We start from the raw sequence: 12,843 nt of genomic DNA on the forward strand, positions 1-12,843 counted from the left end.
TACTTTTCAGTTCCGTTCCAGTCATTGTAGTTTCTTAAGTCTTATATTCTTCTTCTTCCCATCAGGTCCCAGAGGTGAGGCCTTGCAGCATGGCCAGGCGGGGACACTGCCTCACTTCCTGGAGGAGCCAGTGGACGGTTACATCGTCAAGAGTAACCCCATCAAGCTGCGCTGTCAGGCCAGGCCCGCGCTGCAGATCTTCTTCAAGTGCAATGGAGAATGGGTCCACCAGAGCCAGCACATGTCCCAGGAGCACACAGACCTGGGAACAGGTACGTCGTCAATTCCAATCCCAGTACTTTACCTTTAGACTTACCTTAAAGGTGCTATGAGGAACTTTTAAATATTTCTGAAACAGTCTTTTTCCTCTGATGATGATGAATTAAATGTAATAGCAAGGAATGCAATTTTCATAAAGTTTTTCTTAATTCCTTTGTCATGGGTACATTAACCCAGGAACAACAGCTGGCATAGTAAAAACACATCAGCTGTTGTCCAAAGGAGGTGCAAGAAGTTTCTCGGAACACCTTTTAAGGACACAGCTCATATAGTCCATAGTAAACAAATTAATAATAAAAAAAAAACTCTGATTAAACCAAAGACATTCCACAAAGATAAGACATTTGCGTGAGTTCTAAAATGCCACTGCTTCCACATTCTAGACGATAACCTGACCTACTCAGTCCATACATTTATACATGACATTACATAACATTACATTTCGTTTAGATGACGCTTTTATCTAAAGTGACTTTCAATGAGTGCATTCAACCTAGTATCATTTAAGTGCAAATTACAGACTGCTACATATAAGTGCATAAAAAATGTTTTTTATTGTTTTTATTTATTTATCTATTTATACATAAGATGCAGTCTTTTGGAGCATAAGGCAGCAGCCACATACTGTCAATATAATGCACTGTAGGATTCCGCAGATTGCAGATCAATTGTGGGGTACAAAAAGCTTTATAAAGAGAGGTCACTTTACTGCCATTGGGTCTAAATTTAAGAGCCGGAATCCATGCTGAACACATACAGGATATACAGACAAACAGACCTGCAGCCTAAATATGTGTTTTCTCCTCTTGTCACTTTAAGTTACAAGGATAGCATTCATAACTCTGATTATGACTAGACTGCTTTCCTACTGTGCAGACGCTTTTCTGCTTGCTCTCTCCTCCTCTTGCACTTTTTGCTTATATTCTTCTTTTTCGTCAATATAAATTTAGCAGCAGCTCCTGGATACATACAAATCAATGGGACTGTAATTTATTTTATTTTTTAATAAATACTACAGGCATTTTTAGAAACTTTTACGACCTCCTCAACAGAACGTGAAGAGGCCTACCTGCAGGACAAGCCTGTGGTGACTGGAAGTGAGGCGCTAAGCTAAAGCTAATTAGCAGCAAGATGCCTCCCTTATCAAACGAGGAGTACCAAATACTCCTACAGAGGATTACAGCACTGGAAACAAAAGTGAATCGAATAGAAGTGAACGTTACACAACTGTAAAGAACATCATTCTGCACATCGGGTCAAATGATGTTGTAAAGCAGGAGTCTGAAATGTTGAAACAGGACTTTAAAGATCTCTTGAACACGGTCAGCTCACTGAAAGCTGAGGTGTTTATCAGTGGTCCTCTCCCACCGATCAGAAGAGGACCAGAGAGATTCACTAGATTGCTGGCACTGAACACGTGGCTTTCAGCTGCGTGCCCCGACCACTCTGCATTTTATTGACAATTTTAACACTTTCTGGAACCGCAGGCAGTTTTTTAAGACAGATGGACTCTGCCTAAATAAGACAGGATTAAAAGTATTCATATCAAATGTGTTATACGTCCTGCGACACTCATCTGTTCGTGCCAAGGACAAGATACTGGATGTGCCAAAATTTCCTTCAATTAAACAACGACAAAACTGAAGTAATTGTCTTTGGTGCCAAAGATGAACAATTAAAAGTCAGCGCACAGCTTACATCCGTTATGTTAGAAACCACACCCTAAGCCAGAAATCTTGGTGTTGTCGTAGACTCCAACTTGAATTTCAGGAAACACATTAAATCAATTAATAAATCAGCCTACTACCACCTAAAAAACATATCAAGAATTAAAGGGCTTATGTCTCAGCAAGATTTAGAAAAACTTGTCCATGCATTTATCTTTAGTAGACTTGACTATTGTAATAGTGTCTTTGCAGGCCTTCCAAAAAAATCTATCAGACAGCTTCAGCTAATTCAGAACACTGCTGCTCGAGTCCTCACTAGGACCAAAAAAGTGGATCACATTACCCCAGTTCTGAGGTCTTTACACTGGCTTCCTGTCACTCAAAGAATTGATTTCAAAATACTGATGTTGGTTTATAAAGCACTAAATGGTTTAGGGCCAAAATACATTACTGATCTGCTGATACGTTATGAACTGTCCAGAGCCCTTAGGTCGTCTGGGAGAGGTCTACTTACAGTCCCCAGAGTTAGGACTAAACAAGGAGAAGCAGCTTTCAGTTTTTATGCACCAAAAATCAGGAACAAACTCCCAGAAAACTTGAGGTCTGCTGCAACTCTCAGTTCTTTTAAATCGAGTCTGAAGACTTTTTTGTTTCCATTTTAACCTGCAATTTTTATTTTATTTGCTTCTTTTATTCGCTTTTAAATGTTTTATAATGTGTTTTATGTATTCTAATCTGTAAAGCACTTTGAGTGGCCTTGTGTCTGAATTGTGCTATATAAATAAACTTGCCTTGCCTTGCCTTGCCTTGCCTTGCCTTGATAGCAAGGACTGAACTTTGCAAAATGGGACTTTATGACAACGCCAGTGGCTATTTCAAACGCTGCTTTCTACACTTTCCTTTCCTCGTTGCATCCTGTGAGTCAGATTTGATCTAAACTGAAAGGACAGCTGTTTGACCACAAAAAGCACCTACTTGTTCAATAGTAGGGTTTGACTCCGATATCTTCTTCCACTGATGCAACTGTCTGAAATACGGTTGTTGTTGTTTTAACTTCAGAATAAAGTCGTTCGGATCACAAAGAAGAATTTCATTGTTTTTCCTTGAAGCCCCCTGTATGTTTTTATTACATCATCTCGCAATGGGGATTGCATAACTCGTGAATTCACTGGTGTTTCTACGAGTTTTCTCCCCCTTCATATGTGCTTTGTACTAGTTATAAACCAGTGTGGGTGTTGTTGGAGATTAGAGCACCAGGTTAATCAAGGTGCTAGCCTGATTTATTTAAATGTTTTTATTGTTCGACCGGATCTACTATTAAAGCTATAGGCGCCCTTAGCTCAGTTGGTAGGGGGTCCCCCCTCCCCCCCCCCCCCCGGGCCGGGCCCAGCAGCAGACCCGCGTTCGATTCCCGCCCGCGGTCTATCTCTGCATGTCACTCCCCTCTCTGCCCCATTTCACCTCTTTCTTTCTGTTCTATCAATAAAGCATACAAATGCCAGTGTCAGTCTGCCCCAGGGCAGCTGTGGCTACTATCGTAGTTTACCACGTAGGTATGACTGTGTGAATGAATGGAACCTGGAACCATGTAAAGCGCTTTGGGTGTCTTGAAAAGCGCTATATAAATCCAATCCATTATAAAAATGCCCAAAAAATATAAAAAAAAATAAAAGCTATAGTGCATAACTTTTGTCGCCCCAACAATTAATTCTACATGAAGTAAGCCCTCCGTGATCGTGCATGATTGTGTACCTTCTGCTGAACATCCAGGTTTTTTTTAGCAGTAGAATCAACAACTGAAACATTTCTTGGGCGCTTCTAGGGATTTTTCAGGGGGGGCAGCACAGGTTTAAATATGCTGCCATACTGAGAACTACAGAGAGTTTTGTGGAGCCGATAAGCGTAATCAACTTTTTGTTAACTCATTTGACGATGGCTTGATGTAACCGAAATTCATTAATATGAAAAAATCCACGCACTATAGCTTTAATTTGAGTTGGGGGGGGGGGTAAAAAAGGTTTTATGGGTTATGGTTACAAAGTATCAGTCACAGTATTAATAAGGTGTGCACCGGGCATTATATTATGACCATCATCTCATCAGATTATAACTTTCTGAAAGAGGTCAAGATGAAGTTATGAGCCCGCCTTGGCTGCTATTAGTGCGAGACAGTGTTGATGCTTCACTTAACGCACAGCAGCAATCAATATTTCACCCAGAGTTAACAACGGACCTCTACATTTTTACTGCCTCCAGTCTGGATTCATAGCTTCGCTCCCATCTGGCTCCTTATCACCATTCATATCTGTTCCCCACTGGGACCCACACACACAGGGAGGAATAGAGAGAGAGAGACAGAGGGAGGGAGAGAGAGAGACAGAGGGAGGGAGAGAGAGAGAGAGAGGGAGGGAGAGAGAGAGAAACTGAGGGAGAAAGAAAGTGAGGAGAGAGAGAGCATATAAATGCTGAACAGGGAAGAGCATATTAAAAATCCACCTGTGCTTGTATCTCGTAAAGTAGAAAGATCTATCCATGCTGGCAGACAGGCAAAGTTGGTGAAAAGTAGCAAACAGAAGCACATAGGGGAGAATTTAACCCAGATTCTTCTCATGAGGAAGCTTGGACTAAAAACAGCTATGAGGAGAGGGCATACTGGACTTACCTTTAACGGAAGTGCTATGCCCAATGAATCCTTACCCTGCCTCCAATCTGCTGGTTGTGTTATTTCTTAACTCATTTTGCCGTATCAAGTTAAAAGGTGTAGAAAAGTGTTGTTTGTATTCACAGTAATATTTTTTTCCCAAGAAGAGGGTGCAAGTTTAAACGTATTATTAGGTCCCAAGCCCCTAACTGCAGGCTCTCCAAATCAAATAAAGAAATCCCTTTCCCCTGAAACTGCGTTGTGCACCTTTTAAAACAGAAAAGTAGAGGAGAACAAAAAAACACACTAGACCAAGGCATCTTTTACAAGCCACACTTGGATGTGACTTCACACTCCAACAGAACAGCCTCCCTCAGAGCAGTAAATGGCTTCAAATGTGAACATTACCCTCGGTAAACACATCATTTGTGCTGAGTGGAGATGTGCGCTCAAGCGTGGCAGCATATTTTACAAGAGATTCCACATCCCCCCGTTTCAATTCAACATTAAATAGGCATAGAGTGTTCAAAATAGTTCCCCTTAAATGTTGACTGCTTTTGTCTTCGACATGTCCCTCCATTACATATGTATTTGTTTGGTTCAGCTGCACACTGAGATGGGCTTTGAAACTGAAATGGAAAATACAGCATAATAGCCTGCAGCAATGTCGGTCATCATTTCATGGCTTCGTCCACATATTTTTTTGCAAAACTCTCCAATACAATTGTGGTAAAAATGTCTCTTAAGCTTTTTGTAAGAAATAATAACTTCATTTATTTTCTGTTGCATTTATTAAAACTATTTACCTAACCAGCAGAATATTAAAGTCTAATTCATTATTGCTACAGTTTGAAGAAGAAAAATATGACCGCTGTTTGCATGCAAACATTGTCATTGTAATATGTTAGTATTCAGCTCAAAGTACTGCTATGTTTACGCACAGCCTCACAAAGCTGCTAGCATAACTGTGGGCTCTTAGTCGTGTTTGCTTGTTGATAGTACATTGGTCCTTTTTTTATGGAGGAGTTTTACATCTTTGCTATCGGCACACATGCTATTTGCTGTCGGAAAGTAGAATGTGTTTTTGTCTCTGTCTGCTTTTCTGTTTGTTTTATTTTTTCACCTTCACTCATAAATGAATTCCACCTCCTCAGTCTTTTCTCAAAGCACTTACTACACTAAAAACACAATTATGTTAGCATAAATGCATCTTCTTGTATTAAAATTAGTTTTTTTCTGAAAATATGCATACAATTATCAAAACATACACCCCACATCCCCCACCCCATGGACATCTTTGGAAAAATGAAACAGAAAAAAATAAATAAAAACGATTTTAGGGGCTTTGTCAAAGTTAGAACCACTTAACCATCAGACGGCCATACAATGCCAAGCTGTTGTTCCTGGGTGACCGTACCCGGACAGAGTCATTAAGAAATACTATATAGCCTTCTTTGCACTGATGGTCTCATTTGCTATAACATGTCATGTATGATCACCAGAAGAAAATTTGACTGTTTCAGAAATATTTAAAGTTCCATAATATACCAATATCAGTGAATGTGTGGACATGGCCTTAGCATCCTCTGGACCTGAGCAGCCATTGTTTCTGTGTCGATGTTATACTGTTCATATTGTATGTACACAACACAGATGCTACATGTTGAGAATATGAACATTCTATCTAGCCTCAGCTGAAAGACACTTCTGGCCGCGGTGCACTCTTGGCTTCATCAGTGGTTGAGGCAGTGGAACAGCTGTATCTCACTACAAGCTATTATATTCTGAGTCAGGTGGTGAGAATGGCCCCTGGGTCTAGCAGCATACAGGGGGCTGTAGCTATTAAAGCAGTAAGCTGTGAATTAAATGCAGACAGACTCCACAACACATGCCCCTGACATGGTTTGTCTTGGGGGGGTTTTCAAGGCGCAACAGAGGACAGAGAGACCGTGTCTGTCCAGAGGCAAGCCAGCACAGCAAGGGAGTGAGAGATATATTTGAGCCTTTGTGTTGTGTTGTTTTTCTCAGACTCTCAGAATGGAACACAAGGAAAAGAAATGGAGTAAAAAAAAAAAAAATCCATTACAGTGTTTTTCGTGAATAGCTTTGGACTTGCTGACTGTTGCCATAAGCACTAGAGAAAAGCTGGCACCATATACCGCCCTCTTCCAGCTGGATGAGTTGTGTTGTGTGTTGTTCTCAATCTGTAAGATGTGTAGCAGAGATTTCCAACACCGTGTCACGGCTGAATATTTCATACCGTGCAACTCATCTTCGGCGTGCGAGCTAAATCCTGACTTCTGCAACCGTACGTGACAAAAGAGCAAGTGTGTGGGCTGGATTCGTCCTGGGACTTCTTGAAATGTAACAATGTTGAAAAATATATAAATGTACGCTTTGTTTTCGCTAGACATGCAAGGTCTTGAAATGTCGTCTTGAAACAGAGGACATGTGCAGTGTGACCTTAAAGTTAAAGTGTGTAACTTTATCATATAAAATTGAATGTCGGTTACGTTCAAGCCGTCACCGAACGAGTTGACACAAAGTGTATCAAGCCTATCAGCTCCACAAAACTCTCTCTGTATTTCTCAGTTTGGCAGCGTTTACAGACTGGTGTCGCCCCACCAGCACTGGTGCAGGAGCTCAGAAAAATCCGAAGAAGTGCCCACAAAATGTTACAGTTGTTGATTCTACTGTTAAGAAAACACATGGACGTACTGCAGAAGGAATACAATCTATGCAAGATCACTGACGGCTTACCTCATGTAGATGCGCCGAAAATGTTGATAAAATTATTCCGAATTCCTCATGGTGGCAACAGAACTTACACACTAAAGCTTTAAAAAAGACTTTGTTAATGCACAATCAGTGTATGCACACAGTGTTGGACACATATTTAATGTGAGCCTCATTATGCATCAAGACAGGACATTGCTTTGCCTGCGGATAGCACCTTGTGCACTTGACAGCTGGCTTTGCATGTGTCTTAACTCTCCCTACTTAACAGCAGCATGTAGAGCAGTGTCAGATGATGATAGAATATAAGTATCTGTCTTGACTTACGGCTCCTGTATTTCCTTGAAGGTTAGTAGTTTAAAGATAGCAACCTTATTAATATTTTTCTCACATTTTTTCCCTTTCTTCTTCACATATTGTACCACTTTGTGCTCTTGACATCTGGCTGTTCTGAATGCCACTTTTCATGTACCGTAACTCTCCCCACTTAACAGCAACACACAGAACAGTGTCAGATGTTGATAGAATAAAAGTATTTTCTTGACTTTACGGATTCTCTATTTCGTTGAAGGTTAGTATTTTAAAGAAAGCAATCAAAACCTTTTTTTCTTCAAATACCTGCGTATGAGCACTTCACCGCCACCTCTACTATTGACACATTCTACACAGGCCAAGAGTTCGACGAGTAAATCAATTTATTTTCTGGTCTTCTGAAGCTTGGAGCCCAGGCGTTTGTCGTCAAATGCCACTGCAGGATTTAGCGTAGGTTGTAGAATATGTAATGAATGCCAATGTATTATCATTATGCACTTGCTGTGAATAATAACAATGTTGTGTTGTGCACACCATTAACTGGCCAATGACGCGCTGTCAACCTGAAATATGTATGGCATCCATCAATAAAGAAATGTTTTGAGAGATAAAAAAAGAGAACACTGAATATTGGACATCAATTCAGTTTTTCCCTACAATCAGTTTTGGTTTATCTTGTGTTGTTAATGGGTTTTTCTAATATTTGAGTCAAATGGTTTGATAGCTGTTTACTTTAGCGTGCAGATCATTACAGATGCGTTATTGAAAAAACGTATGGAAATTGTTAAAGGTGCAGTGTGTATTTTCTTTTCTTTTCTTTCCTTAGAATAACCCTTTTAAATCTACACACTGCACCTTTAACAGCAGTAGGGTGTTGTATAGTGAGTAACATCGTCCAGTGAAGACGTACTATTACATTTCGTGAGAATCATGAGTCATGCAAGTTATGAGGAGCTGGCGAAGCAGGATGTTTTGGGCTAAGGGTTAAGACAAAGTTTGACATTTGGGGAAATAAGGTTGTTTGCTTCCTGGCCAGCAGTCAGAAAAGGTCAATACCGCTCTCATTGCTGTACTATGAAATATGAAGCTGCAGCTAAGCTTATGAAAAAGATGGACTATTTCTTGGTCAAAATACTTACCCCGAAAAAGTTACTGGTCTCAAACGAGGAAAATAATCCGGGACATGATGCCCGCTGCAAAATAGAAATTTGACATGTCTTCACTTAGGGTTTTAATGGTTTAACATGTTAATGAGTCAGTCACTTTTTGTCTTTGTGCTAAGCTAATAAGCTGGTGGTAGCTTCATAGTTAGCATAAAGACACAACCACTGTACTTATGTCTAGATGTCTCTTTACTCTCTGCAAAAGACCATATAAGCATATTTTCCTCAGAATGTCACACTTTCCCTATAAATGTTATATGAAAAGCAGACGTTTGAGGGGCCCATGTATTGTGGAGTAACAGAGGAGTGTTTTGATGAGTTCGTAACAAAAAATGGAAGAAAGGAACACAGAGGTATGGTAAGAGCGCTGCGGCAGAACCTCTCAGCCGGTCTCATTACTGGTCCCATTGCTTTTGAACAGCCATGGCAATCGGAGTGGCATTTTGAAAATGGCCCCGTCTCTGCTTTAAGGAGAGAGAGAGAGAGAGAGAGAGAGAGAGAGAGAGAGAGATTTCTCCAAGTAGGAAAAGTAATGTTGGAATGATACAGAGTTTGTAGACGTGAATATAATAAGCCACAACAAATCTGCTGCCAGCCAGAGGCAAAGGGTCCAGGCAGCATTTAAAGAAGACTTGTGGAGGCATTGAAAGGGCACAAGGAAGTTATGTCATGTCCCCTGTGATCCGGTGATATTTTCCAGTCATCCACTCTACTTAACCTACACAGCAAGCTTCAATAAGATTTGTATTATGTCTCCGAAACTTTGATAGTTTGCTTATAACAGATAGCTGTTTCATAACCATTCCAGAATTAAAGATAATGCTTTTGCCCCCGAAAAAACAAAACAAAAATCAAAGTAAAACGAGGCCATGACACACAGGAATATTGCTGCCAGTAATCCAGTGTGTGAAAGAGATATAAAAGAGAGAATAGGAATGAGTGATAATGAGAACGGATTGATCTTTTTTTCTCAGTGTTTGTTTGACCAGTGTCACGTGTGCAGCATTAAAGCTGCTGTTTGCACGGGGCTTTTAGTCCATGCAAACACAGTGGATCATTCTGTGCAGTGGCTTTTCCCAGTGCGCCTTACTCTTTCAGCTGGAAGATGCAGGTTTATTACATATGTATGTCCTGCCTTCACATGGGTGTAGGGATTTCATTACAGTAACAGAGAAGGAGAACATTTTGTATTTTTAGTTTAAAGAACCTGTACATGACACACTGTCATACTGCCAATTATATTTTAACTTACTGCACAGTGTAGTTTGGAAATCATATCTTCCTAGAATTGTTGTAAATATATCAGAAGATAAAGCATTTGCTTTTTGGTCCGAATCACAAAATGTATAAACTGAGCCAAAAACGAAGGCATTTTTTTATGGCTATTCTTGCCTCCTCAATGTCTTATTTGACTGACGTTTGTGTCTGTTTCTGCCTCTCCTCAAAGGTGTATGCCAAATATGCTGGGCATAAAAATACCAAACGAAACAAAAACACCAACACCTCAAAGTGTTGCTTAGGCTAGTATTTTGGCTCCTGCAATCAGGTGGTTGGTGAGCAAAATATGAATACTTTCCCAAATATTGTTTCCTAATATAGACACAACAAAGACTATTGCTATGTGCTCATTTATGACAAACAGAGATATTGGTATAGATAGTACCATTAAGATGCTGGAGAAAATTCATCCGTCTCAAAGTTTACAAAAAAAATATTTTCAGTGCCTGCATTCTGCCTATCTGTGGCTGTCATGCACATACGTGGCTGTTGTGCACATGCGTGATTTTCTTAGCATTCCGTGAAAACTTAAAATCTCCAAATTATAAACTTTTAATTAGCTAAGAAGAACAGTGCCATTTTTATCCTCAAGACAAATTAATTTGTCAAATAATCCATTGATCTTTTTTTTAAGATTTTCTAGCTCAGGAAGTGTAAGATCTTCTTTAATTTATTTAACACTAAATCGAGAAAATTCAAAATAATAATGGTTTTCACTGGACGGCAATAAACTGTGCTATCTTTTCATATGCATGGGATTAATAAATTAACAGGTAACATAAAAAAAATAACGCTTGCTGTTTTGCAAATCAATCGGTGGTAATGAAGATGCATATGTAAATAGCCTATTAATTATGCATATTTACCATGATGGATGGAACTCCCCTAAGTGATAATACATTTACAACTTTCAATAATTAAAGGCATCAATGTTGACATTTATTCTTCTGGTCGCTAATCATGCTCATCAAGGATTCACTGCAGAAGCACAACGGGTCACCAGTGATGGTTGTACATTCTGGAGATTTTTTCTTGTATTTAAGTTAATATTACACAATGTGGTATGTATGTATAGTTGTTTGATAAAAGGTGTAAATCTGTATTGTGTACACATGAGATATTTTCACACGGATCCAGAATGGATGTTATGACGTTTAGGCAACATAGTTTCTTTCGTTATAAGCATAAAACTCTGCCATTAATCTTTGTGTGGCCTCGTCTTAGCGCTAAGGTACCATGAAACAAGAGGTTGATCAGGGTTAACGGTAACGGCCGCCCCATATAAACACAGATGGAGAGTGCTGTCTGCAGGGAACATTTTCATTCTCCTGTGTTGTTATGCCACTCCTGAGGAAGGGATGCCGTTTTTAGTAACTAGCTTATTGTCCTTGAAGGCCACCATAGCTTCTGTAAATTCTCCATACTGGAGTGGTAGACAGACATGGAGCGTTGCAATCTAGAACTTTCACCACTGGAAGACACCGAAAATATAACTTTATTCCACACTGCATCTTTTAAATTGATGTGGGGCTAGCTATAGAAAAAAAAGTCAGTAGCTGTAAACTCAGCAGCACACTGCATTATCCGACCTATCAAATCAGATAACTTTATTTCTGTCTCTGAGAGGGGTATGAGATGGAAATGAGTGATAGAACTCGGGAGATGGTTGAAGGACGGAGTGAAAGAGGAGCAGATTGGAAGGGTAGAGCCGAGGGGGATATCTGTTCTAATAGAGCTCAGCTGAAAGGATGATACCGCGATGAAGGGATAAGACAAAGAGGGGGTAAAGGGGGGCAAGAGGACATCGGAAATGGAGAGGGTGATGGAAGATTGAAAGGTAGGCTGAAAATGGACACCGCATTGGTTTTTTTGCCTGGTGAAGGAGAGGATAGCAGATGATAGCAGCTCCCGATGAAGAGATAACGCTTTGAGGGATAGTGTGTAACTGCAGGACGGATAGAGGAAGTGTGGATATCTGTTCCGGTTGATGCTCTGTCAAAAACTGACTCCACTGTTGTGTATTTTGATCCCAGATGAAAGATCGTCGAAAGATCTGGTGGGTACTGGTCAGCGGTGGACAATGTGCTCAACCCTCAGTCCTGAGGTCAAAGTAAACAGTAGATACTCCTGGTCAAATATTACCCGTATAGTGAAAGTAAAACCAGTCAAATGTTTTACTCAAGTTAACGTACCAGAGTACTTGCTTTCAAAAATAAGTATTCAAAAGGTGCTATGAGGAACTTTTAAATGTTTCTGAAACAGTCCTCTGATGATCATAAATTACATGTAACAGCAAACAAGACCATCAGTGCAAAGAATGCTATTTGTATATAGTTTTCCTGAATGCCTTTGTCATAGGTACGCTCACCCAGGAACTACAGCTGGTGTAGTAAAAACACTACTGCCTTTGTCCAAAGGGGGTGCCAAAAATGAACAACACACGATAGTTCCTCGGAGTACAAATACTCATAAAATATCTTCAGTACTCAAGTAAATTAATTTGTTACTGTCACACCACTGGGGACTGGTGAGGGAAAGTGAGACGCTTTCAGAGTCTCTCGGTGTCACCAACTATTAGTTCAAGAAATATCTGTGTAAAGGACTGAAGTGGCCCGCAGAGGAGAAACTACTTCTGTATGCAAAACTTGCTCTTAATAAGCAGACACACGTTTTTGGTGGGGGATAAACATGTAAAAGACGACCAGGGGAATGACACTAAAATAAAAAAAAGGACCAGCAGCATTTTAATGGCTGAATTATCATGATT

At 40.0% G+C, this 12,843-nt stretch overlaps 1 protein-coding gene across 1 annotated transcript in view; it reads left to right on the forward strand.

Annotated features, from left to right (window-relative positions):
- Positions 1-12,843, forward strand: part of LOC307265007 (netrin receptor UNC5D-like) — a gene marked incomplete at both ends in the record, with an annotated part of 171,547 nt that overhangs the window by 96,862 nt on the left and 61,842 nt on the right. Inside the window, one exon of the mRNA XM_080046577.1 lies at positions 66-272. Within this exon, the coding sequence (XP_079902703.1) occupies positions 66-272 (207 nt within the window). The remainder of the gene's footprint in view (positions 1-65; positions 273-12,843) is intronic.

The sequence above is a fragment of the Ammodytes marinus genome, assembly GCF_949987685.1.
Source record: "Ammodytes marinus genome assembly, chromosome: 18".
NCBI lineage: Eukaryota > Metazoa > Chordata > Actinopteri > Uranoscopiformes > Ammodytidae > Ammodytes > Ammodytes marinus.